General features: G+C 41.0%; 1 protein-coding gene across 2 annotated transcripts in view; it reads left to right on the top strand.

Moving 5' to 3' along the window:
- xrcc5 (X-ray repair complementing defective repair in Chinese hamster cells 5) overlaps positions 1–23,863 on the top strand; it is a 344,097-nt gene that overhangs the window by 201,633 nt on the left and 118,601 nt on the right. For both annotated transcript variants that reach the window (XM_060827769.1, XM_060827770.1), the window contains 5 exons: positions 1,760–1,897; positions 2,232–2,322; positions 5,881–6,008; positions 8,832–9,028; positions 13,616–13,700. In XM_060827769.1, coding sequence (XP_060683752.1) covers positions 1,760–1,897; positions 2,232–2,322; positions 5,881–6,008; positions 8,832–9,028; positions 13,616–13,700 — 639 coding nt within the window. The remainder of the gene's footprint in view (positions 1–1,759; positions 1,898–2,231; positions 2,323–5,880; positions 6,009–8,831; positions 9,029–13,615; positions 13,701–23,863) is intronic.

Raw genomic sequence — 23,863 nt, forward strand, 5'->3', positions numbered from 1 at the left:
CACTCCCAAATATTAACAAATATGTGCTCCGTAAGGTTTTAAACGAATATTTCCACCATATAAGTTGGCCAGGGATGGCAAAAAACACTGGTATGCCTTAGCTGTTAGGCAGAACGGTCCACAGCAGTTGTACAGAATCACCGCCATCTTGCCGAGTCCCTTACTGCCCTTGTTAAACAGTGGCACCATGTTTGCCAACCTCCAGTCTTCGGGCTCCTCACCTGTGACTGTCGATGATACAAATATCTCAGCAAGAGGTCCAGCAATCACTTCTCTAGCTTCCCACAGAGTTCTTGGGTACACCTGATCAGGTCCTGGGGATTTATCCACCTTACCCGTTTCAAGACATCCAGCATTTCCTCCTCTGTAATCTGAACATTTTGCAAGATGTCACCATCTATTTCCCTACAGTCTATGTCTTCCATATCCTTTTCCACTGTAAATACTGATGCAAAATACTCGTTTAGTATCTCCCCCATTTTCTGCGGCTCCACACAAAGACCACCTTGCTGATCTTTGAGGGGCCCTATTCTCTCCCTAGTTACCCTTTTGTCCTTAATGTATTTGTAAAAACCCTTTGGATTCTCCTTAATTCTATTTGCCAAAGCTATCTCATGTCCCCTTTTTGCCCTCCTGATTTCCCTCTTAAGTATACTTCTACTTCCTTTGTACCCTTCTAAAGATTCACTCGATCTATCCTGTCTATATCTGATATATGCTTCCTTCCTTTTCTTGACAAAATCCTCATTTTTTTAGTCATCCAGCCTTTCCTTTCACCCTGCAAATTGTATTTGCAAATGCTTCAACTTTATCTTTTGCACTGTGCTGTGCTGCCCTGTTGTCAATGAGGATGGCATTATTTATGGAGCCTTCTGCTCCAGAGGGTTGATTAATTATCTACTGTGGCAGGACTTCAGAGCTTATATCTAATCTGTTGGTTGTGAAATAGCCCTGCCTGTATTGCTCGCTGTTTATGCTTATAGCATCCAAGTAGTCCTCTACTATAGCTTCACTAGGTTCTCAGCTCCGTTTTAGTGCTGCTATCAGCATCCCTTCCTATATTCTTTATTGACCCTTGGCTGATCCCTTGGCTTAATTATAATGGTAGATTGGCGCTCATGGTAACTTATTGAGTCTGCTCCACCATTCCCTTGTATCACATCAATGATAAAAGTGGCTATTACGTGTTTACACCTTAATACTATGTTGTGGAGTAGGTAGACAGTTTTGAACTCATTTCTGACTTCCCAATTAGTGGATCCATTCATGCTTGAGCAGTTTTTATGGCTTCTGCTTTCTGGACATTGATGATGTCTGAACATTTGGTATATCTTGTTTGTTATGCATCAGAGGCTAAAATGCACGTTGTTAGGTGGATTGGCCATGCAAAACTGCCCGCAGTATCCAGGGATGTGTCAGCTCACTGGATTAGCCATGGGAAATATAAGGTTACAGGTCTAGGTGGGTCTGGATGGGATGCTCTTTGGAGGGTCAGTGTGGGCTTGATGGGCTGAATGGACTGCTTCCATGCTGGAGGGATTCTGTGATTCTATGAGTATCCAGTCAAGTGGTTTAAAGAAAGGGACAAGAATTAAAGCAAAATAAAAGTCGTTCTGTGATATTAATTTGACTCACTTCAGGTGTGTTGACAGATTAGAGCAAATATTTCAAATATTCCTTTTGCTTGAGGATCTGAAATATATGTGCTTCCTTTATATTAATAACAAGGAAACAATCCTATTCTTATCTCTCTTCATAGCATGCTGCTGTGGCACTATCTGCATTGATCCATGCATTGCAAGAGCTGGATATGATGGCGATAGTCCGTTACATTTATGACCGGAGATCAAACCCACAAGTTGGAGTGGCTTTTCCTATGATTAAAGAAAAATATGAGGTAACAAGGTGGGATTGAATGGCAGATATGAAGACAATGTTCCAGACTTTTGAGTAAATGGAAAGAGTCAAAACACTGAAATTAGGCAGGAGCACTTTTGAAAAATATTAGAAGTCAAAATATAAATATACCAAAGCAATCAGCATCTCTAAAATTTTAAACAGACATATTCAGATATTGGTAAGGAATTTGAATCCGAGTTGTGTGAGTATCCAGAATTTGCAGACTTCTTTGCATTAACAGTGCTGAATTACTGTTGAAATTTTAGAAAGTTCATTATATTAGAAAGCATAGTGTTTTACTGATATCCACAATTTTACTCTCTTCCCTTCAGTGTTTGGTTTACATCCAACTTCCATTCATGGAGGATCTCCGACAATTTACTTTCACTTCTCTGAAGAACAGTAAGAGAGGAACAGCTTCAGGTTTGTGGAAGTTATGGACAGAAACAAACAACATCAGTTTCAGCTTTTCCTGGGGTTGGAAGCAGTTACAGTAAAAAAAAGTCAAAATTTATAAATAATGTAAAACTGCCAGCAAAGCTGATCAAGTTTAGGTGGTCCTGCTTTGGACAGGGGAGTTGAGCTGACATGGGAAATGTTGTTTTATATGAACTACAACTAAGTCCTGATATAAAATGAGTCAGTGAAATCTCACTAAACTGTAGAGTATGACCAGAATATTTTTCTGCAGCAGTATGTCCCAGATCCAACAAGGAAATATTTAATATTAAATAATAGTGATTGGATGGGAGAAACACAATACAGTTGCTGACATTTTAAATATTGTTAAGGATTATTTCAATGAGATGAGACTATACACGGTAAACAAGGCCAAGTTAATGGATCAAAAGACAGAGATCGGAAGAATGTGTTTAAAGAGAATTGAAAAGGATCAGAAACTTTTTCCACACCAAAGGGACATGACTTCTCCCTGCTAAAAAGAGACACCGTGGAGGAGTAAAGGGGTAAATTATAAGAGAAATTGTATAAGAAACGAAAGAGATGATGGCCTCGTGGTAGTATCACTAGACTATTAATCCAAAAACTCAGCTAATGGATCCAGGTTCAAATCCTGCATAGCAGATAGAGTTTGAATGCAATTAAAAAAAAATCTGGAATTAAGAAAAAGCTACTGAACACAATGAAACCACTGTCAAACCCATCTGGTTCTCTTACAGCCTTAAGGAAATCTGCCATCCTCTCCTGGCCTGGCCTACATATGACACCAAAGCCACAGCACACTCAATGAGGGTTTCACGGGCTAGGGTAGCATTTATTTCCTATCCTTAATTGCCCAGAGGGCAGTTAAATGTTAACCACATTGCTGGGGGTCTGAAGTCACATGTAGCCAGAGTGAGTAAGGATTTGCAGATTTCCTTCCCTAAAGGACGTTAGTGTGCCAGATGGGTTTTTCTGACAGTCAACAATGGTGTCATCATTAATGATCATCATGACACTCTTAATTCCAGGACTTTTTTGAATTCAAATTCCACCATCTGCCATGGCGGGATTTGAATCCAGGTCCCCAGAACATTGTCTGGGTCTCTGAACTAATAGTCTAGTGATAATACCACTACGCTATTGCCTTTCCCTATTGCTGTCTGAAATAGTCTTTGAGACACCAACCCCTTCCCAATACTGTCTGAGATTGATTGGACACCAATCAGGACTAAAAGTAAGGTGAGCTTGATGCTGAAGTAAGGTTTATCAAATCAATCCTGCGTAATGGCTGTGTGATCAAACCATCAATCGCTATACATTATTCAAACTCCAAAAAGGGCTCATAGCCACCACTAATGGCAGACTCTTATGTACTACGTATTTTCATACAAACAAATGGCACAGCACATTACCATAGAACGTGGAACATTACAATGCAGAACAGGACCTTCAACTCTCGATGTTGCGCCGACCTGTGAACTGTTCTCAGCTCGTCCCCCTACACTATCTGAAAATCATACATGTGCTTATCTAAGGATTGTTTAAATCTCCCTAATGTGGCTGAGTTGACTACCTTAGCAGGTAGGGCATTCCACACCCTTACCACTCTTTGCGTAAAGAACTTGCCTCTGACATCTATCTTAAATCTATCACCCCTCAATTTGTAGTTATGCCCACTCGTACAAGCTGACGTCATCATCCAAGAAAAAAGTCTTTCACTGCCTACCCTATCTAATCCTCTGATCATCTTGTATGTCTCTATCAAGTACCCCCTTAGTATTCTTCTTTCCAATGAGAACAGACCCAAGTCTCTCAGCCTTTCCTCATAAGACCTTCCCTCCAGACCAGGCAACATCCTGGTAAATCTCCTCTGCACCTTTTCCAATGCTTCTACATGCTTCCTGTAATGGGGCACCCAGAACTGTACACAATATTCCAAGTGCGGCCGCACCAGCGTTTTGTATAGTTGCAACATGATCTTGCGGTTCCTGAACTCAATCCCTCTACCAACGTAACCTAACACACTGTATGCCTTCTTAACAGCACTATCCACGTGGGTGGCAACTTCCAGGGATCTATGCACATGGACTCTTAAGATCCCTCTGCACATCCACATTACCAAGAATCTTTCCATTGACCCAGTACTCTGCCATCCTGTTATTCTTCCCAAAGTGCATTACCTCACATTTAGCTGCATTGAAATCCATTTCCCACCTCTCAGCCTAATTCTGCAGTTTATCCAAGTCCCCCTGCAACCTGTAACATTCTTCCAAACTGTCCACTACTCCACCAACTTTAGTGTCGTCTGCAAATTTACTAATCCGCCCACCTATGCCTGCGGTCTAAGTCATTTATAAAAATGGCAAACAGCAGTGGTCCCAAAACAGATCCTTGTGGCACACCACTAGTAATCAGACTCCAGGCTGAATATTTTCCATCAACCACCACTCAATGCCTTCTTCCAAAAAGCCAGTTTCTAATCCAAACTGCTAAATCACCCTCAATTCCATGCCTCTGCATTTTCTCCAATAACCTACCATGTGGAACCTTATCAAAGGCTTTACTGAAGTCCAAGTATACCACGTTAACTGCCCTACCCTCATCTACACGCTTGGTCACCTTCTCAAAAAACTCATTGAAGTTTGTGAGACACGACCTGCCCTTGACGAAACCATGTTGACTATCTGAAATCAAATTGTTGCTTGCTAGATGATTATAAATCTTATCTCTCATGATCCTTTCCAAAATCGTTCCTACAACAGAAATAAGGCTCACTGGTCTATAATTACCTGGGTCATCTCTGCTGCCCTTCTTGAACAAGGGCACAACATTTGCAATCCTCCAGTCCTCAGGTACTAAACCTGTAGACAGCGATGACTCAAATATCAAAGCCAAAGGTTCAGTTACCTCCTCCCTAACTTCTCAGAGAATCCTTGGATAAGCCCCATCTGGCCCAGGAGACTTGTCTACTTTCACTCCTTCTAGAATTGATAACACCTATGCATAACAAACCTCGATCCTTTCTAGTCTAATCTCTTGTACCTCATTCTTCTCCTCTACAATATTCTCCTTTTCCTGAGTGAACAATGATGAGAAATGTTCATTTAGCACCGCTCCGATCTCTACAGGGTCTACACTCAACTTCCCACTTCTGTCTTGAGTGTCATAGAGTGTCCATTTTACATATTAAGTGGCAGAGTAATCTAGATAAACTTAGCAAATGAGGAGGCAGTCACTTGGTTCTGGGATTTGTATTTGCTAAATAATTAAATTAACTTTGGTATTGTATGTGTAATTGGACTGGATCCTTGCTGAAAGTGGATTTGTTGTAAAGTGAACACCTATTACTTCTCCTTGAATGAGCTAAGCAATTCATTCCGTTCCCATGCTGTTACCTTGTCGCCCTGTAAGCTTTATTCCTGCAAGTATTTTCTAATTTCAGAGGATCATTGAATCTGCTCTCACTGTCATTTTAAATAGTGCATTCTTACGTAAAATAAAATGTATCCTTATTGCTGTACTGGCTCTTTTGCCTAACAGAAGAACAGTTATCAGCCGTGGATGCTCTGATTGACTCTATGAGTTTGGTGGTGGATGATGGTGAAGAAATAGAGGATCTCTTCAAAGTCAGTAAAATTCCCAATCCGCATTTTCAGCGGTTGTTTCAGGTAAATAAGTTCTTAATCATATTGTGTGATTTGTATATAAGAGAATATAGTCTGGCAGATAACTAGGAATGAACCACAAATGCTGGCCTAACCAGTGATGCCCTTGTTCTGTGAATGAATGAAAAAATATGAAAAGAACTACTTATTGCCCATGCATGATTTCTATCCCTCTGTTCGCTCATATTCATGTGTCTGTCAAGATGCGTCTTAATTGTTACTAACGTGCCTGCTTCCACCACCTCCACTGGCAGTGTGGTCCAAGCACCCCACCATCTTTTGTATAAAAGATTTTCCCCACATTCCTCCTGTAAACTTTTCCCCTCTCATCTTGAGCAATGCCGTCTCACAGTTGAACTTTCCATCCTGAGAAAAAGCCTCTGACTATCCAGCCTATTATTCTTCTCATAGTTATGTAGACTTCTATAGGTCATCCCTTAGCCTCTGTCTTTCCACTAAAAACAATTTGAGTTTATCTAACCTCTCCTCATTACTAAACCATCCGGACCAGGCAACATCCTGATAAACCTTCTCTGCGTCCTCTTCAAAGCATCTACATCCTTCTGGTAGTGTGGTGACCAGAACTGCATGCGATATTCCAAATGTGGTCCAATTAAATTTTTGTACACGATAAATCAGACACTTGATTGTCACTTCATCCACAAACATCCATCCCTTCTATCACTGACACTCAATAGCAGCCATACGCACTACAAAAATTCACCAAATATCCTTAGACAGCACCTTCCAAACCCTTATCAATTTCCATTCCAAAGGGCAAGGGCAGCAGGTATATGACAACAACATCACCTGCAAGCTCCCCTCCAAGCCACTCACCATTCTGACTCAGACATATATTGCTGTTCCTTCACTGTCACTGGGTCAAAATCCTAGAATTCTTTCAGCCAATCATCCCCATGTCTTTGAGCGAATAATAAAAAATGTGTTTCTTATAGAATTCTTTGCAACCAAGTTGTTCTGCGGTCAGGTTTATTTTGAGGATCACTCATCAATTACAGCTCTCAATTCCACAATCACATATCCACCCAGCAATTTCAGAGGTACCATGCAGAATGCTCATAAGCTTTAATATACTCTATGTGCTTAACATCTTTAAAGGTGCTATTGTGATCATGCTGCTCCTTCAACAAGGTTAGCTTGCTTTTTTTTTCAGGAGGTTGTAAAGACGCAGGCTTTGAAAGATAAGGGGTTGATCTCCTTGAGGAAATTTTTAAGGTTTGAAAAATTGTACAATGAAAGGGAAGTGATCCATTCTCCCATCTCAGCTTTTCTCTGGTTTGGTTTGGTCTGGGTTCAGAGCTGCTAGTCGGTTTTGAGGCTGATGGTCCAAGAAACAGCCACATGGAAGAAGCAGGTCTGTGCTGATCATAAGAACAAGAACAAAGAAAATTTACAGCCCAGGAACAGGCCCTTTGGCCCTCCAAGCCTGAGCCGATCCAAATCTACTGTCTAAACTTGTCGCCCAATTCCTAAGCATCTGTATCCCTCTGATCCCCACCTACTCATGCATCTGTCCAGATGCATCTTAAATGAATCTACCATGCCTGCCTCGACTATCTCTGCTTGCAATGCGTTCCAGACACCCACCACTCACTGTGTAAAGTACTTGCCACGTGTATCCTCCTTAAACTTTTCACCTTTCACCTTGAAAGTGTGACCTCTCGTTATTGAATCCTTCACCCCGGGAAAAAGCTTACCTCTATCGACCCTGTCTATACCCTTCATGATTTTGTAAAGCTCAATCAGGCCCCTCCTCAATTTCCTTTTTTCTAATGAAAACAAACCTAACCTACTCAACCTCTCTTCATAGGTAGTACCTTCCACACCAGGCAACATCCTAGTAATACTTCTCTGCACCCTCTCCAAAGCGTCCACACCCTTTTGGTAATGTGGCGACCAGAACTATACACAGTATTCTAAATGAGCCAAACCAATGTCTTGTACAATTTTAACATGATCTGCCAGCTCTTATATTCAATACCCGTAGAGTGAAGGCAAGTATACAATATGCCTTCTTGACCACTCTATCCACCTGTGCAGCAACCTTCAGGGTACAATGGACTTGCACTCCCAGATCTCTCTGCTCATCAACCTTTCCAAAGGCTCTTCTGTTCATTGTATAATTCGCTCTAGAATTAGACTTGCCTCTTTCTGACATCTCTCCTGTAAGAACCTGTGTTTGATTTTCCGCTTTTATCAAGGGATGTTTATAGTGATTGTTGTATTTGAACAACATCATTAAGTTGTGACAGTCTACTGGCTTTTCAGGTAGGTTGTTATTCTGTATTCCGTTTTCTTTTGTTTGTGTTTCATTCGGTAATCTTGCAAATAAATTCTGTTTTATCACTCCTGGATATCCACATTACGTCTCCTTAAAACAGCTTTCTTGAAACGTTTTGAGGGGATCTGGCCTCGTCCTTAATTCTATTTATTGGATTAAATCAACCGCACACAGCAAAGAAAATTTGAAAGAGTTACTGCTGTTCACATGAGGTGGTTGGAGCAGGCTTATCTGAATTATAATAAAACAAAGAGCTTTTGGAAATCTTAAACAAAAACAGTAATTGCTGGTGGAACTCAGTGGGTCTGGCAACATCTGTGGGAAGAAAACAGAGTTAACATTTTGAGTCCAGTTCTGCTCTACACATGCTGCTAGTCCTGATAAGTTTCATCAACAATTTGTTTTTATAATCTAAATTATATTTTTACTTAGATTAACCAATTGATGTTGTGAAAACTAAAAGGTTTCCAATTTATTTTTGGATAATCAATGGAATTTAAAGTTATTTTCATCATTTCTTACAGTGTCTTCATTTCAAAGCATTTCAACCAGATAAACCACTGCCTCCCATAGATCCTCATTTGAAGGCAATGTTGGACAGGCCCCAGGAACTGAATGCTTCCTACAAACCATCTATGGAGCAATTAAAGAAGCTTTTCACTCTGCAAGACTCAGGCAAAAAGAAGGAACAAAAGATTGCACAGCAGATTTTCAAAGACAAGTATGATTTAGCCAGAATTTTACATGAAATATTTTGGAAATGGGATGTCTAGAATTTAGGTACGATGGGTGTGATTCAGTAGTGCATCAATTGTTTTGGGTTGAGCGCGATGTTATGAAGTCATATGTCTTTTAAATGTTGTAATGGTATGTGCATCTACGACTTCTTCTGACAGATAATTCCACATACAAACCACCGTCTGTATGAAAATGTTGCTTCTCGAGTCCCTTTTAAATCTTTTCCCTCTCACCTTAAACCTATGCCCTCCAGTTTTGAACTTAACTATCCTAGGGAAATGATTTTTGATATTCACCTTGTCCCCCCCCCCGGCCAAATGATCTTATAAATCTCTTTAAGGTCACCTCCGCAACCTCCTATGCTCCAGAGAAAGAAATCTCAACCTATCCAGCGTCTCCTTATAATTCAAGCTCTCCATTCCTGGTAACATCTTTGTAAGTCTCTTTTGCACTCTTTCCAGTTTAATAATATCTTCAAAGTATCGCTCAGGTTGTCGATGAAGTTGTTGACTTTGCAAACAGACTTAACAGCTCAGCAAGCAGACATTTCATCGCCATTCTAAGTAACATCATCAGTGTGCTCTGGGAAAGCGCTGATATTCTGTCTCGCTTGCTATTTAAGTATTTGGGTCTGCTGAGGTTGGTGATGTCTTTTCCGGTTTTGTTACTGGTTCTGTTTTTTCATGGTTGGTACATTGGGTCCAACTCAACATGTTTGTTAATGGAGTTCTGGCGTGAGTGCCAGCTTCCAGGAATCCCCGTGCATGCTTGTCCTAGGATAGGTGCGTTGTCCCAGTTGAATTGGTATCCTTATATACAAAATACCACGTAAAGACTGCCAAAAGCACGACAAAGGGCAATCAGGAAGGAAATTAGCCATCAGAATACAAAAACACCAACTAGCCACCAAGAGACATGACCAGATATCACTTGTATCTATACACATGGAGATAAGGAGAAACATCTTCAGCCAGAGAGTGGTGAATTTATGGAATTGAGTATATTTAAGACTGAGATAGCAAGACTCTTGAGAATCAAGGGTTATGGGGAGAAAGCAGGAGAATGGGGGTTGAGAAACTTATCAGCCATGATTGAATGGCAGAGCAGACTCGATGGGCAGAATGGCGTAATCTCTGCTCCTAAGTTTAATGGTCTTATGAACAATGAAGGACACCAATTCAACTGGGACAATGTATCCATTCTAGGACAAGCAAAACAGACATGCAGGGGAATTCCTGGAAGCCTGGCACTTAACCCGGAACTCCATTAACAAACATGTCAAGTTGAACCCCTTATACCAAACACTAAGAAACAGAACCAGCAACAAAATCAGAAATGACACCACCAACCCCAGCAGACCCAAACAGACAAACAGCAAGCAGGACAGAAACATCAACACTTCACCAGAGGCGCATTTTTGATGTTATCTAGAACAGTGACAAAATGCCTGTGAACAAACTTAGCAGCTGTGTGAGTGTTGAGGGAGGGACAAATTATGCGGTGGGTGACTCGCTTGAAGCAGTCCAATTTAGAGGAACAATGAATCGTGTCACACAAATCTCGAGTTATTGACTGTTTATTTGTGAGCTCATCTGTGGGCGGCTTGGTGGCTCAGTGGTTAGCACTGCTGCCTCTCAGCGCCAGGAACCTGGGTTTGACTCCCACCTCTGGCGAATTCTGTGTGGAGTTTGCACATTCTCCCCATGTCTGCCTGGGTTTCCTCCGGGTGCTCCGGTTTCCTCCCACAATCCAAAGATGTGCAGGTCAGGTGAATTGGCCATGTTAAATTGCCCACAGTGTCAGGTGCATCATTCAGGGGAATGAGTCTGGCTTGAAGGGCCTGTTTCCATACTGTAGGTTATCTATCTATCTATCGTGGGGAGAGACAAGTCGACCGAATGGTCACAAGTCACTGACGAGATACAGACAGTTGTGTGATTATATAGGTAACAAAATTTTAGTATATGACAAGTTGACTGCTTCAGATCTAACAAATCTCCCACAATTAGCAAGTCAACAACCTTAATGATGTCCTTCCAAAGCAGGGCAACCACAACAACATAAGCAATATCCATAGTATTTTTGATACTTTTAAAAACTGTTAAATTTGTCAGACACAGTGGATGTTTGACAATTGTCGTCAATGCTTAATGTTATTAGATAAACTAATAGGGCAAAAGGCAGGTAAGTCCCCTGCCCTTGATAGTTTGTATCTGAGGATCCTAAAAGAAGTAACTACAGAGATAATGGATGCATTGGTTGTCATTTTTCAAAAATCCTTGGATTCTTACCAGAGGATTAGAAAATTGCCAATGTGATACCCCTATATCAATCTGACTTTCCCAGTCACATACATTTTAAAGTCTCCCACAATTTTTGTAATACCGCCTTTCCTACATGCTTTTTCTATCTCCTGATATATTTTCTTCCCCATGGGAATTGATCCTCTTCCTCAGTATCTTCTCCAGCAGCTTTCCTACCACTGACGTCAGGCCCATCAGTCTATAATTACCTGAGTTATCCCTGCTACCCTTTTTAAACAAAGGGACAACATTAGCAATTCTCCAGTTCTCTGGGACCTCATCCATATTGAAGAATGCTGCAAAGATATCTGTTAAGGCTCCAGCTATTTCCTTTCTTGCTTCCCTCAGTAACCTGGGATAGATCCCATCTGGACTTGGGGACTTGTCCACCTTAATGCCTTTTAGAACACCCAACACTTCCTCCCTCATTTTCCTGACTTTATCTAGAGTAATCAAACATCTATCCCTAACCTAAACATCAGCCATGTATCTCTCCTTGGTGAATACCGACACAAAGTACTCATTAAGGATCTCACCCATTTTCTCTGACTCGAGGCATAACTTTTCACCTTTGTCCTTGAGTGGGCCAACCCTTCCTCTGTTGCCCCTTATATACAAATAAAAGGCTTTGGGATTTTTCTTAACCCTATTTGCTGAAGATATTTCAATACCCCTTTTAATTCCTCGTTTCAGATTGGTCCTATTTTCCTGACATTCTTCCAAAGCTTCATCTGTTTTCAGTCACCTAAACCTAATGTATGCTTCCTTTCTCCTCATAGCTCGTCTCACAATTTCACCTGTCATCCATAGTTCCCTAATCTTGCCATTTCTATCCCTCATTTTCACAGGGACATATCTGTCCTGCATTCTTATCAACCTCTTTTTAAAAGCCTCTCACATATCAAATGTGGATTTATCCTCAAACAGCTGCTCCCTTGTCCACAATTCTCAGCTCCTGCTGAATTTTGCTATGGCTTGCCTTCCCCCCGTTTAGCATTCTTCCTTTAGGACAACTCTCGTCTTTGTCCATGAGTATTCTAAAACTTCTCCTCTCCATCTTCCATCCCTGACAACAATTGCTGCCAAGAAGAGCTGTCTAATGAATGCTGCTCTTTGCTACTAAATACAGTTTTTTGTGGGGTGGTAGCTTATGCTGTGTCAGTCAATTGTCTGAAGCCTTTTGGCTAATGACCATGGGTAAGCTATTCATTACATTAGGATGACCATTGTCAATTGCCCACCTCCGTTTGAACGTTAGTTATTATTCCTTCTGAGACCAAACATCCTATTCTCTTGAATACTGCATTGATAATAAAATGATATGGATCCAATAAATCTTTGATATCAATTCAATGGAACATCATGATCTCAGTGATTCATGTGATCTTTCCTTTGTTTTTATTAGAGAATTGGTTTATGTTTGGAAAAGGCTACTATAACAAAGTTAAATGAGGTTTCGTGCACACAGTCAACTTTTCAATTCCCACAATGAACTTCATCTAACACAGTTTGTGCTTATTTAGACCATAATATTTAGAAGCGGAAGTAGACCATTCAGCCCGCGAAGTCCTCTTTGCCATTCAATAAGATCATGGCTGATCTGGTAATCCTCATCTCAGTTTTCCTGCATTTTCCCCATAACCCTTGATTCCCTTAATGTGTATGTCAGCCTTGATTATACTCAACAATCCAATCTTGACAGCCCTCTGTGGTAAAGTATTCTCAGATTCACTACCCTCAGTGGGGAAAAAACCCTCCTCATCCCTGTCTTAAATGCGCTACTCCTTACTTTGAAATTATGTCTTGTGAACTCTCCCAAGGTAAAACAATCTTTCCATATCTATCCTGCCAAACTCCCTAAGGATTGTGTATGTTCTGATAAGTTCATCTCCCATTATTCTAAACTCCAATCACTACAAAATTTGTGCAGCAGTTTTTTTTACAGTCTTTCTCCATGTAAAATATGTTCAGCACTTCTGTTCTTCCTGCTTTGCAATCACCTGGTTCCATGTACTATGTAGACTCAAAGACATATGAGCAGAAGTAAGCCATTCAGTCCATTGAGTCTGCTCCACCGTTCAGTGAGATGATGGCTGATCTGTTGAACAAGTCTAATTTCTTGTCTTTTCTCTGTAACCCTTGATTCACTTACTGATTAAGTTGTGTTTGACTTTTCAACTTTGCAGAATTCGCAATGTTTTGCTTTTAAATATGCTCAAGGTTTAAGGCACAGCAAAGTCTAATTAATGTGTTTTAAATTCCTTTAGCGATACAGAAGAAGTGGCGTCAAAGAGAGGAAGGACTGATGAGGATTTCAATATTGTTACACTGGCTGAGGGAAATGTGACTGCTGTGAGTATAGGATTTATTGGTTGACTCCTTTAGTCTGCAAGCTTTGTAATAACAAAAACAGAGGTTACTGGAAAAGCATTCTGAGGAGCTCTGAAGAAGAATCATTGGACCCGAAACGTTGACTCTGATTTCTCTTCCAGATGCTGTCAGACCTGCTGAGCTTTTCCGTCACCTTCTGGTTTTGTTTCTGATTTGCAGCATCCGCGGTTCTTTTGGGTTTTATTAAACTTTGTAATAAGTCTGCAGTTGTGGCCAACACTGCTAGGTGAAGCATGACACATACATGCACCTAATCAGATAATTGCTTTTAAACTTACATTCATGGCAACAATGTTAATACATTCATTGAGGCCAGAGGAATACAGTTATGTTTAGGAAGGTGGTTCTAGCTACTGCAAGTGTTCTATCTTTATTTTCCTGTTACCATATAATTCAAAATGGGGACAGCAGGGTTAACTGTGTTTGACTCCTCTGACCATGGGTCTCAGCTGTTCTGCCTTATCCACAAGGCATTATCGTTGTCTTTCTAGCTTGGTCACTTTTTTCTTTGGTTTGGTTATCCTGGGGCCTGTTGTTGATGTCCTCCTGCGGGAGGCTGGGACCTCATGTGTCTCCATCACCACTCCATCGAGGGTGGTTGTATCAGAAGACAAGCCAGGACCCCATCAGTCGACTTGGAGCCAGGACCTGTCAGTCAGTCTCCAGCATTGGAGGAGATGTGCGACCCACACAGTGACATGGTTCCAGCTTGGTGGTGGCATAAAAGGACCATGTTTGTGGGACCCTGGAGACATTGCCACATGGCGGAGATTGAAGGAGCAGAGAGGATGAAGTCTACGGAGAGGGAAAGATAAACATTTGAAGCTGTATCAGTTTTAGTAATATCAATTTAATATTAATTTATTCAGTGTTTTAATATTTATACAATTTATTCAGTAATTTATTCTGTGATCCAAGATGGCACCAGAATGTGGTGACATTATATATTAGACCTGGATACAACTGATAATACATTTATCAAATAAGTCATAAATTCTATGAAGGCACTAATTATCTGAGGTAATGGTCATAATCATGCAAATTAATAATACTAGCAATTAAATTGATTGTTTTCATAATTTATAACTACATGTAGAATAGTAGGCTTAATTTCCAGCACATTCTGTTCATCGGCCTCCTGCTTGTCTGCTGTTGTGACTAATAAAGCAGAGTACATATTCCCTATTTTGGAGAAAGAGTAACCCTATCAATTCTTGCTGCCATGATCTAACTCATAACTGCATTCTTGTCCTAATGCATCTGTGACATCATATATAAGTGTAAAATGGCATTTTAACACACTGTGTCCAATGTGAGGTGACAAAGAAGAGGTAATGGCTAGAAAAGATACTTGCTAAAAACTTACAAAAAGTAGCAGATAGGGATTTGCTGCTACTTATGAATTTCAGATAATTCACTAATTATCTACCTGAAACTTTTGTCTCTTGTTTGTTTCTTATGTATTGAAACAAACTTTTACTATCATTTCTAATATTACTGGCTAGCCTACCTTTATATTTGATCCTCTCCTTCTTATTTCTCTCTTTGTTAAGCTCTTTTTGTTTTTGTAGTTTTCTCAATCTTCTGATTTCCCAGTGCTGTTGGCCACTTTATAGGCTCTCTCTTTTTCTGTGATACATTTCCTGACTTTCTTTGTCAGCCATGGCTATCTAATTCCACCAACAATCATCCCAACATCCACAAACGAATCTGCATTAGAACATTATTTCAACTAACCAACACACACTGCAGCACAGAGGAACTACGCAGAACAGAGGAAAATCATTATACCATGTATTCAAAAAGAATGGGTACCCAATGAACACAGTCTGCCAATTTCTCAGCAACAAACCCAAACAAGCAGACAAAACACTTTCAGAAACCCTAGCCACTCTCTCCTACATTAAAGACATCGCGGAAATGACTGCCAGACTACTCAGACCCCTTAGCATCATGGTAGCCCACAAACCCACCAACACACTAAAATAGCAGCTAATGAACTTGAAAGACCCTATACAGACATCAAATAAAACTATTGTCATTTACACAACACTGTGCAGGGACTGCAGCAAACACTATGTTGGTCAAACAGGCAGAAAACTAGCCACCAGGATACATGAACACCAACTAGCCACAAAAAGACATGACCCTCTCTCACTAGTATCCTTACATATGGATGAGGAAGGACATCACTTCGACTGGGGCAACACATCCATCATAAGGCAAGCCAAACAAAGACACACAAGAGAATTCCCAGAAGCATGGCATTCCAACCAGAACTCTATCAACAAACAAATTGTGTTAGAACCCTTTACCACCCCCTGAGAAAAAGAACAGGATATGACTTCACCACAGGAGATGACATGACCAACCCAAAGAAACCCAAACATATAAATAGAAAGCAGAACTTATCAGCAGTACTTTGCCTGAGGCCCACTGAAGGTGTTACCTAGTAGGATGACAAAACGTCCGGAAATGAACCTTCCAGCTCAGCGAGCAAACCTACATCCACAGTTCATAATATATACAAAATGATAATGTACTACATGTTGCATTATTATTCAATCTTTACAAAACTTTGAATTTCACCATCTTGGAAAAATTATCAATAATAGTGATTATTGTACCATAACACATGGCAGCTCTGTTTGAGGACTACTAATTGTTCTTTCAAATTAGTATTTCTTTTTGTAATACTGCTTGCATCAACCTATTTTATTTTTTAAAAAATTTCATTTTTTCATGCAGCTACATGCAGTTTTGGTCTCTGTAACTATCAAAGGATATTCTTCCCATAGAGGGAGTGAAGCTGAGGTACACAAAGCTAATATCCGTGATGGCAGGTCTGTCCTGTTAGGAGTGATTAGTTCAACTGGGCCTGTATTCGCTAGAGTTGATATAAATGAGAAAGGATCTGATTGAAACATAAAATTCAAAAGGACTGGAGAGACTAGATCCAGAGAGCATGTTTTCTCTGTTTGGGGAGTCCAGAACTAGGAGTCACAGTCTTAGGATGCTGGGTAGGCCATTACGATTGGGATGAGGAAACATTTCACCATTCAAAGGATCATAGAAGCAGGAGTAGGCCTTTCAACCCCTCAAGCCTGTTCCACTATTTAATGAGATCATGGCTATTCTGTGGCCTAAGTCTATATACCTGCCTTTGGCCTATATTCCTTAATACTTTGCATTAACAAAAATTTATATATCCAAGTTTTAAAATTAACGACTGATCCAGCATCAACTGTCATTTCTGCTTCGTAACATTTCTCCACATATCAATCTTGTAAATGTACACTGTACCCCTCCAAGGAGAAAGTGAGGACTGCAGTTGCTGGAGATCAGAATTGAGAGTGTGGTGTTGGAAAAGCATAGCAGGTCAGGCAGCATCTGAGGATCAGGAGAATCGACGTTCTGGGCATAAGCCCTTCATCGTGATGAATGGCTTATGTCTGAAATGTCGATTCTCCTGCTCCTTGGATGCTGCATGACCTGCTGTGCTTTTCCAGCACCACACTCTTGATCTGTACTCCTCCAAGGCCAAATATATCCTTTCTAAGGTATGACGCCCAGATCTGCCCACAGTAGTCCAAGCGCGGTATAATCAGGGTTTTGTATAGCTGTAGCATAACTCTGTGTCCTTATTCTTAAGTCCTCTAGATATAAAGGCCAGCATTCCATTATTTTGTGCACTTGTCCATGGCAAGTTAAACATTATGCCCAAGTTTCTTTTAGACATCCACTATATTTAACTTCATACTATCTAGAAAGTACACTTATCTATTCTCTATTGGTCCAAAATGGACAACCTCACACTTCTTGTATTGAAATCCATCTGCCATATTTTTGCCGATTCACTTAGTCTATCAATATCCTTTCATAATTTTATACTATCATCTACACTGTCTACAGTGCTGCCTAACTTTGTGTTGTGTTGTACAAAAGATTGTGAACCTCTGGAATTTGTGACCACAGAAAGCTGTGGAGGCCAAATCACTGAATATGTCCAAGAAAGTGATCGCTAAATTTTTAGATATTAAAGGCATCAAGGGGTCTGGGGAAAAGGCAGGATTATGGTATTGAGATCAAGGATTTTATTGAGGGATTATATTTATTATATTGAATAGTAGAGCAGGCTTGAAGCACTGAATCGCCTACTTCTGCTCCCAGTTTCTGTGTTGCTACCAATCCTTGATCTCTTTTTCTGCAACACTCTTCATTATTGGACATTTTCCCAGAGCAATCGTAGAGTGATACAGCACGGAAGTAGACCCTGTCGTCCAACTTATCCATATCGATCAAATTTCCCAGATTAAACTAGTTCCACTTGCCTGAATTTGGCCTATATCCCTCTAAATCTTTCCTAATATTGTACCTGTCCAAATGTCTTGTAACTGTACCTGCAACTTCCTCTGGCAGTTCATTCAACATACGAACCACCCTCTGTGTGAAAATTTTGCTCCTCAGGTCCCTTTTAAATCTATCTGCTCTAACCTTAAAAACATGCTTTGAACTCCCCCACCCTGGGGAAATGACCTTTGATATTCACCTTATCTATGCCCCTCATGATTTTATAAATCTCTGTAAGGTCATCCCTCAACCCCCTATGTTCCAGTGAAAAAAGTCCCAGTCTATCCAGCCACTTCTTACAACTCAAATCCTCTAGTTCCAGCAACATCCTGGTAATTTTTTTCTGAAACCTCTTCACTTTAATAATATCTTCTCGAGAGCAGAGTGACCAGAACTGTACACAATATTCCAAAAGTGGCCTCACCCTGTATAACTTCAACATGATGTCCCAACTCTTATACCCAGTGGTCTGCGCAATGAAGGCAAGTGTGCTAAATGCTTTCTTAGTCATCCTGTCTACCTCCGATGCAACTTTCAAAGAATTATGTACCTGAACCCAGAGGTCTCTTCGACACCAGCAGCCAGGACCCTACCGTTAACTGTGAACAAGCTGTCCTTGTTCTTTTTACCAAAATGTAATACCTCGCATTTTATCCAAATTAAATTTCATCTGACACTTCACAGCCCATTGGCCCAATCAACCATGATCCCTTGTAATCTTAAATGACCTTCTTTGCTGTCAACTATACCATCAACTATACAGCAAACTTATTAATCATACAGGTTCTAAACCCCTCCTATTCATATACCCATCTGGATGCATTTTAAATGTTGAAATTGTACTCAACTCCACCAATTCCCCTGCTAGCTCGTTCCATACACAGTCCACCCTCTGCATGAAAAAATTACCCCTCAGGTCCTTTTTAAATATTCCCCCACCCCAATCATCTGAAATCTATGTCCTCTAGTTTTGGATTCCCCCACCCTAGGAAAAAGACTTTGACTATTCACCCGATCCGTGCCCCTCATGATTTTATAAAATTCCATAAGATCACCCCTCCGTCTCTGACATTCTAAGGAGTAAAGGCCCCAGCCTACTCAGCATATAGCTCAAACCCCCATTCCTGTTTACATCCTCGTAAATCTTTTCTGACCCTTTCACGTTTAGCAACATCCTTCCTATAGAGGGTCGAGCAGAATTGAATGCTGGGAACTCATTAATGTGCCGCGCCATGACATCCCAACGCCTATACAGTATATGACCAAGATTGCAAGCGTGCCAAACTCCTCATCCACTATCTTGTCTACCTATGCCTCTACTTTAAAGGAATTATGCACCTGCATCCCTAGGTCTCTAACTAATTAGTATACCATGTGGAATGCTGTGAAAGTCCATGTAGATAATGCTGCACTGCCTTCATATTTTTTTTGTTTACATCCTCCAAAAACTCAATCAAATTTGCGAGAACTATTTCCCACACACAACGCCATGCTGACTATCTCAAATCAGTCCTTGACTCTCCAAATGCATGTGTATCCCATCTCTCAGAATCCCCTCCAACAACATACCTACCACTGATATAAGACTCACTGGTCCATGCAATGACTACTGTTTGCAAATAAGTAGATTCTGACAACAGATAAATGATTATGAACCATTGACAAATAACTCCACTAGTATAAACTCCCCTGTACACAAACATAGACAGGGAGAAAACATAGTGTGTTAAATGAAAGACTGGGAATGCAGTTCAGTAGTCACTTCACAGGGTTTGTTGCGATGATTATTGTGACAACCAGAATTCTGCTTCTTGATCTTCTTTCCCCAGATATTTTCACTTGTTCGCAAGAGGCACAGGGTAACTATTTCCAACAAATAAAAGTCCTTGACGTATCAAATAAACTTCATTGCTCGCAACAACTGGAAAGGGAAAATGAGCTGACTTTCTAAAGGCATGAGATGGTTTTTCTGCAGAGCTCGTCCAGAGAACTCTGCGTTACTATATCAATGCTGTTAGGGAACACTCCTTCTAGTGTCGTCTTTCCATTATTATTCCTTGGTCTCCACACACAGATTGTACATCTTCCCATCCAAGATCATTTCCTGCTATCATACATAATTCATCCTGTACTAACAAAGCTAACCCTGCATCCTTTCTTTTGTGTTTGTCCTTGAAAAATCACATATGCCTGAATAATTACCTCCCAACATTAATCTCCTTGTAATCATGTCTCTGTAGTGGCCATAAGATCTTATGATATTAATCCAGTTGTCTTTTTTTCAGAGTACTGTGTGCACACAAGTGCCATTAATTTTAACATTTCATTGTTTTTCCTCCCTGTGACCCTATTTACTGCTGTTTTTCTACATTTATAGACTCTGTCACTTCATGTTTCACTCTTGGTATCATCCAAATAGCTGCCTTGTAGTTCTGCCATATCCTTTGTAAGCCTACCTTTTCCCCCTTCCCAAAACATCTCACCTCTAATTAACTTGTAATCCTCTCTACAGCCCTAATTATTTAATTCACCAGGATACTGGTACCACTGCCATTCAATTGAAGCTCATCCTACTGAAACATATCCCAGTATTCTATCCTAATACTAGTTCCAGGGTCCCATGAACTGAAACCCACTCCACCAACATCATGCATTTATCTTTTTGAGTTTATTTAGATTAGATTAGATTACTTACAGTGTTCTAACAGGCCCTTCGGCCCAACAAGTCCACACTGACCCACCGAAGCGCAACCCAACCAGACCCATTCCCCAACATTTACCCCTTAACCCCCTAACACCACGGGCAATTTAGCATGGCCAATTCACCTAACCTGCGTATTTTTGGATTGTGGGAGGAAACCGGAGCATGCGGAGGAAACCCACGCAGACACGGGGAGAATGTGCAAACTCCACGCAGACAGTCACTTGAGGTGGGAATTGAAACCGCCTCTGGCGCTGTGAGGCAGCAGTACCTCTGCTACTTAGCCCATTGCTCAGGTAGTAGTTCAGAGATTATTACCTTGGAGGTCAACTTTTTAACTTAACTCTTAATTGTTTGTATTTTTAGGAAAGCCTCCTTTATCGTCCCATCAATGTCATGCTGCAGCTGACAAAATTCTGGTGTGGCTGCACTTGGAGTATAGCATACAGTTCTGGTCACCGCATTATAGGAAGGATATGAAAGCTTTGGAAAGGTTTCAGAGGAGACTTACTAGGATGTTGCCTGATATGGAGGGAAGGTGTTATGAAGAAAGGTTAAGGGACTTGTGGTTTTTTTCGTTAGAGAGAAGAAGATTGAGAGGTGACTTAATTGAGATGTATAAGATAATCAGAGGGTGAGATAGGGTGGACAGTGAGAGTGTTTTTCCATGGGTGGAAATGTTTAGCACGAGGGGACACAGCTTTAAATTGAGAGGTGACAGATATAGGACAGATGTCAGAGGTACTTTCTTTCCTCAGACAGTAGTAGGGACGTGGAATGCACTGCCTGCAACAGTAGTAGACTCGCCAACTTTAAGGGCATTTAAATGGTTATTGGATAAACAAATGGATGGAAGTAGAATAGTGTTGGATAGATATGCTTCAGATTGGTTCCACATGTCGACGCAACATGGAAGGCCTGTACTGCACTGAAATGTTCTTTGTTCTGTTAGTACCAATGTAGATGACAATAATTGAATCCTTTTTCTCCCACTTCAGTTTCTTTTGCAGCCCCAAGGAAATGTCCTTAAACCTGGCACTGCACAACATCACAGCCTGAAGGAATCTCACTTATGGCTGCAAAGAACAAATCTATACCCCTAAGTATACTGCTCCCTACCAATACTACATAGAACGTAGAAATGTACAGCACAGAACAGGCCATTAGGCCCACGATATTGTGCTAAAACTTGATCCTAATGTAAAATATAGTAACTAATGTAAAATATAGTAATATACGCACCCCTCAACTCATTGCTATCCATGTGCATGTGCAGCAGTCGCTTAAATGTCCCCAATAACTTTGCTTCCACCACCTCAACTTGCAATGTATTCCACGCATTCACAACTCTCTGCGTAAAGAACATACCTCTGATGTCTCCTTTATACCTTCCTCCTAATATCTTCAAACTATGACTTCTGTCCTGGGGAAAAGTCTCTGGCTATTGACTCTATCTATTCCTCTCATTATTTTGTACACCTCAATCAGGTCTCCTCTCTTCCTCCTTCTCACCAGAGAGAAAAGTCGGAGATTATTCAACCTTTCTTCATAAGGCAAGCCAGGCAGTCCAGGCAGCATCCTGGTAAACCTTCTTTGCACCCTCTCCAAAGCCTCTGTATCTTTCCTATCGTCGGGCGACCAGAACTGGACACAGTATTCCAAGTGTGGTCTCACCAGGGACTTGTAGAGCTGTAGCAAAATCTCGCGGCTCTTAAGCTCGAACCCCCTGTTAATGAAAGCCAAAACACCATATGTTTTCTTAACAACCCTATCCACTTGGGTGGCAACTTTGAGGGATCCATGCACTTGCACACCTAGATCCTTCTGTTCTTCACTCTGCAAAGAATCCTGTCTTTAATCCTATATTCAGCATTCAAGTTTGACCTCCCAAAATGCCCCACTTTGCATTTATCCAGTTTGAACTCCAACTGCCATTTCTCAGCCCAGCTCTGCATCCTGTCTATGTCGTGCTGCAGCCTGCAGTAGCTCTCTATACCATCGATTACACCTCCAACCTTTGTGTCATCTGCAAATTTACTAACCCACCCCTCAACCTCCTCATCCAAGTCATTTATAAAAACTACAAAGAGCAGAGGCCCAAGAACAGAGCCCTGCAGGACACCACTCAAAACTGTCTAACCGGCAGAATACTTTCCATCAACAGCCATTCTCTGCCTTCTGTCAGCCAGCCAATTCTGAATCCAGAAAGCCAAATCTCTCTGTATCCCATACTTCCTGACTTTATGAATGAGTCTACCAAGGGGAACCCTATCAAATGCCTTGCTGAAATCCAAATACACCACATCCACTGCTCTACCGTCGTCGACCTGGCTTGTCACCTCCTCAAAGAACTCCATAAGATTTGTGAGGCATGACCTGCCCCTCACAAAGCCATGCTGACTGCCTTTAATCAAACTATGCTTTGCCAAATAGTCATAAATTCCATCCCTCAGAATTCTTTCCACAACTTTGCTGACCACAGACGTAAGACTGACTGGTCTGTAATTGCCAGGGATTTCCCTATTACCCTTCTTGAAAAGAGGAACAGTATTTGCGTCCTTCCAATCCTCCGGTACGACCACTGTGGAGAGTGAGGAGGCAAATATCCTCGCCAGCAGCTTAGCAACCTCCTTTCTCGCTTCCTGGAGCAGTCTAGGATAAATCTGGTCTGGCCCTGGGGACTTATCAATCTTAATGTTTTCCAAAATTTCTCGCACATCAACTTCATCAATCTCGATCTGGTCAAGATTGTATCCCAGCTCCTCTAAGTTTTCATTTACAACAAGTTCCCTTTCCTTGGTGAAAACCGAAGCAAAAAACTCATTTACGGCTTCCCCTATCTGCTCAGACTCCACGCACAAGTTCCCTCTGCTATCCCTGATTGGCCCTACCTTCTCCCTAAGCATTCTCTTATTCTTTACATATAAGTAAAATGCCTTTGGGTTCCCCCTAATACGTTTTGCCAAGCCTTTTCCGTGCCCCCTCCTGGCTCTCCTCAGTCCATTTCTGAGCTCCTTTCTAGCAAGCCTGTAATCCTTTAAAGCTGTGCTAGATACTTGCTTCCTCAACCTTA

This window comes from Hemiscyllium ocellatum, chromosome 7 (genome assembly GCF_020745735.1).
Source record: "Hemiscyllium ocellatum isolate sHemOce1 chromosome 7, sHemOce1.pat.X.cur, whole genome shotgun sequence".
In the NCBI taxonomy this organism is placed as follows: Eukaryota; Metazoa; Chordata; class Chondrichthyes; order Orectolobiformes; family Hemiscylliidae; genus Hemiscyllium; species Hemiscyllium ocellatum.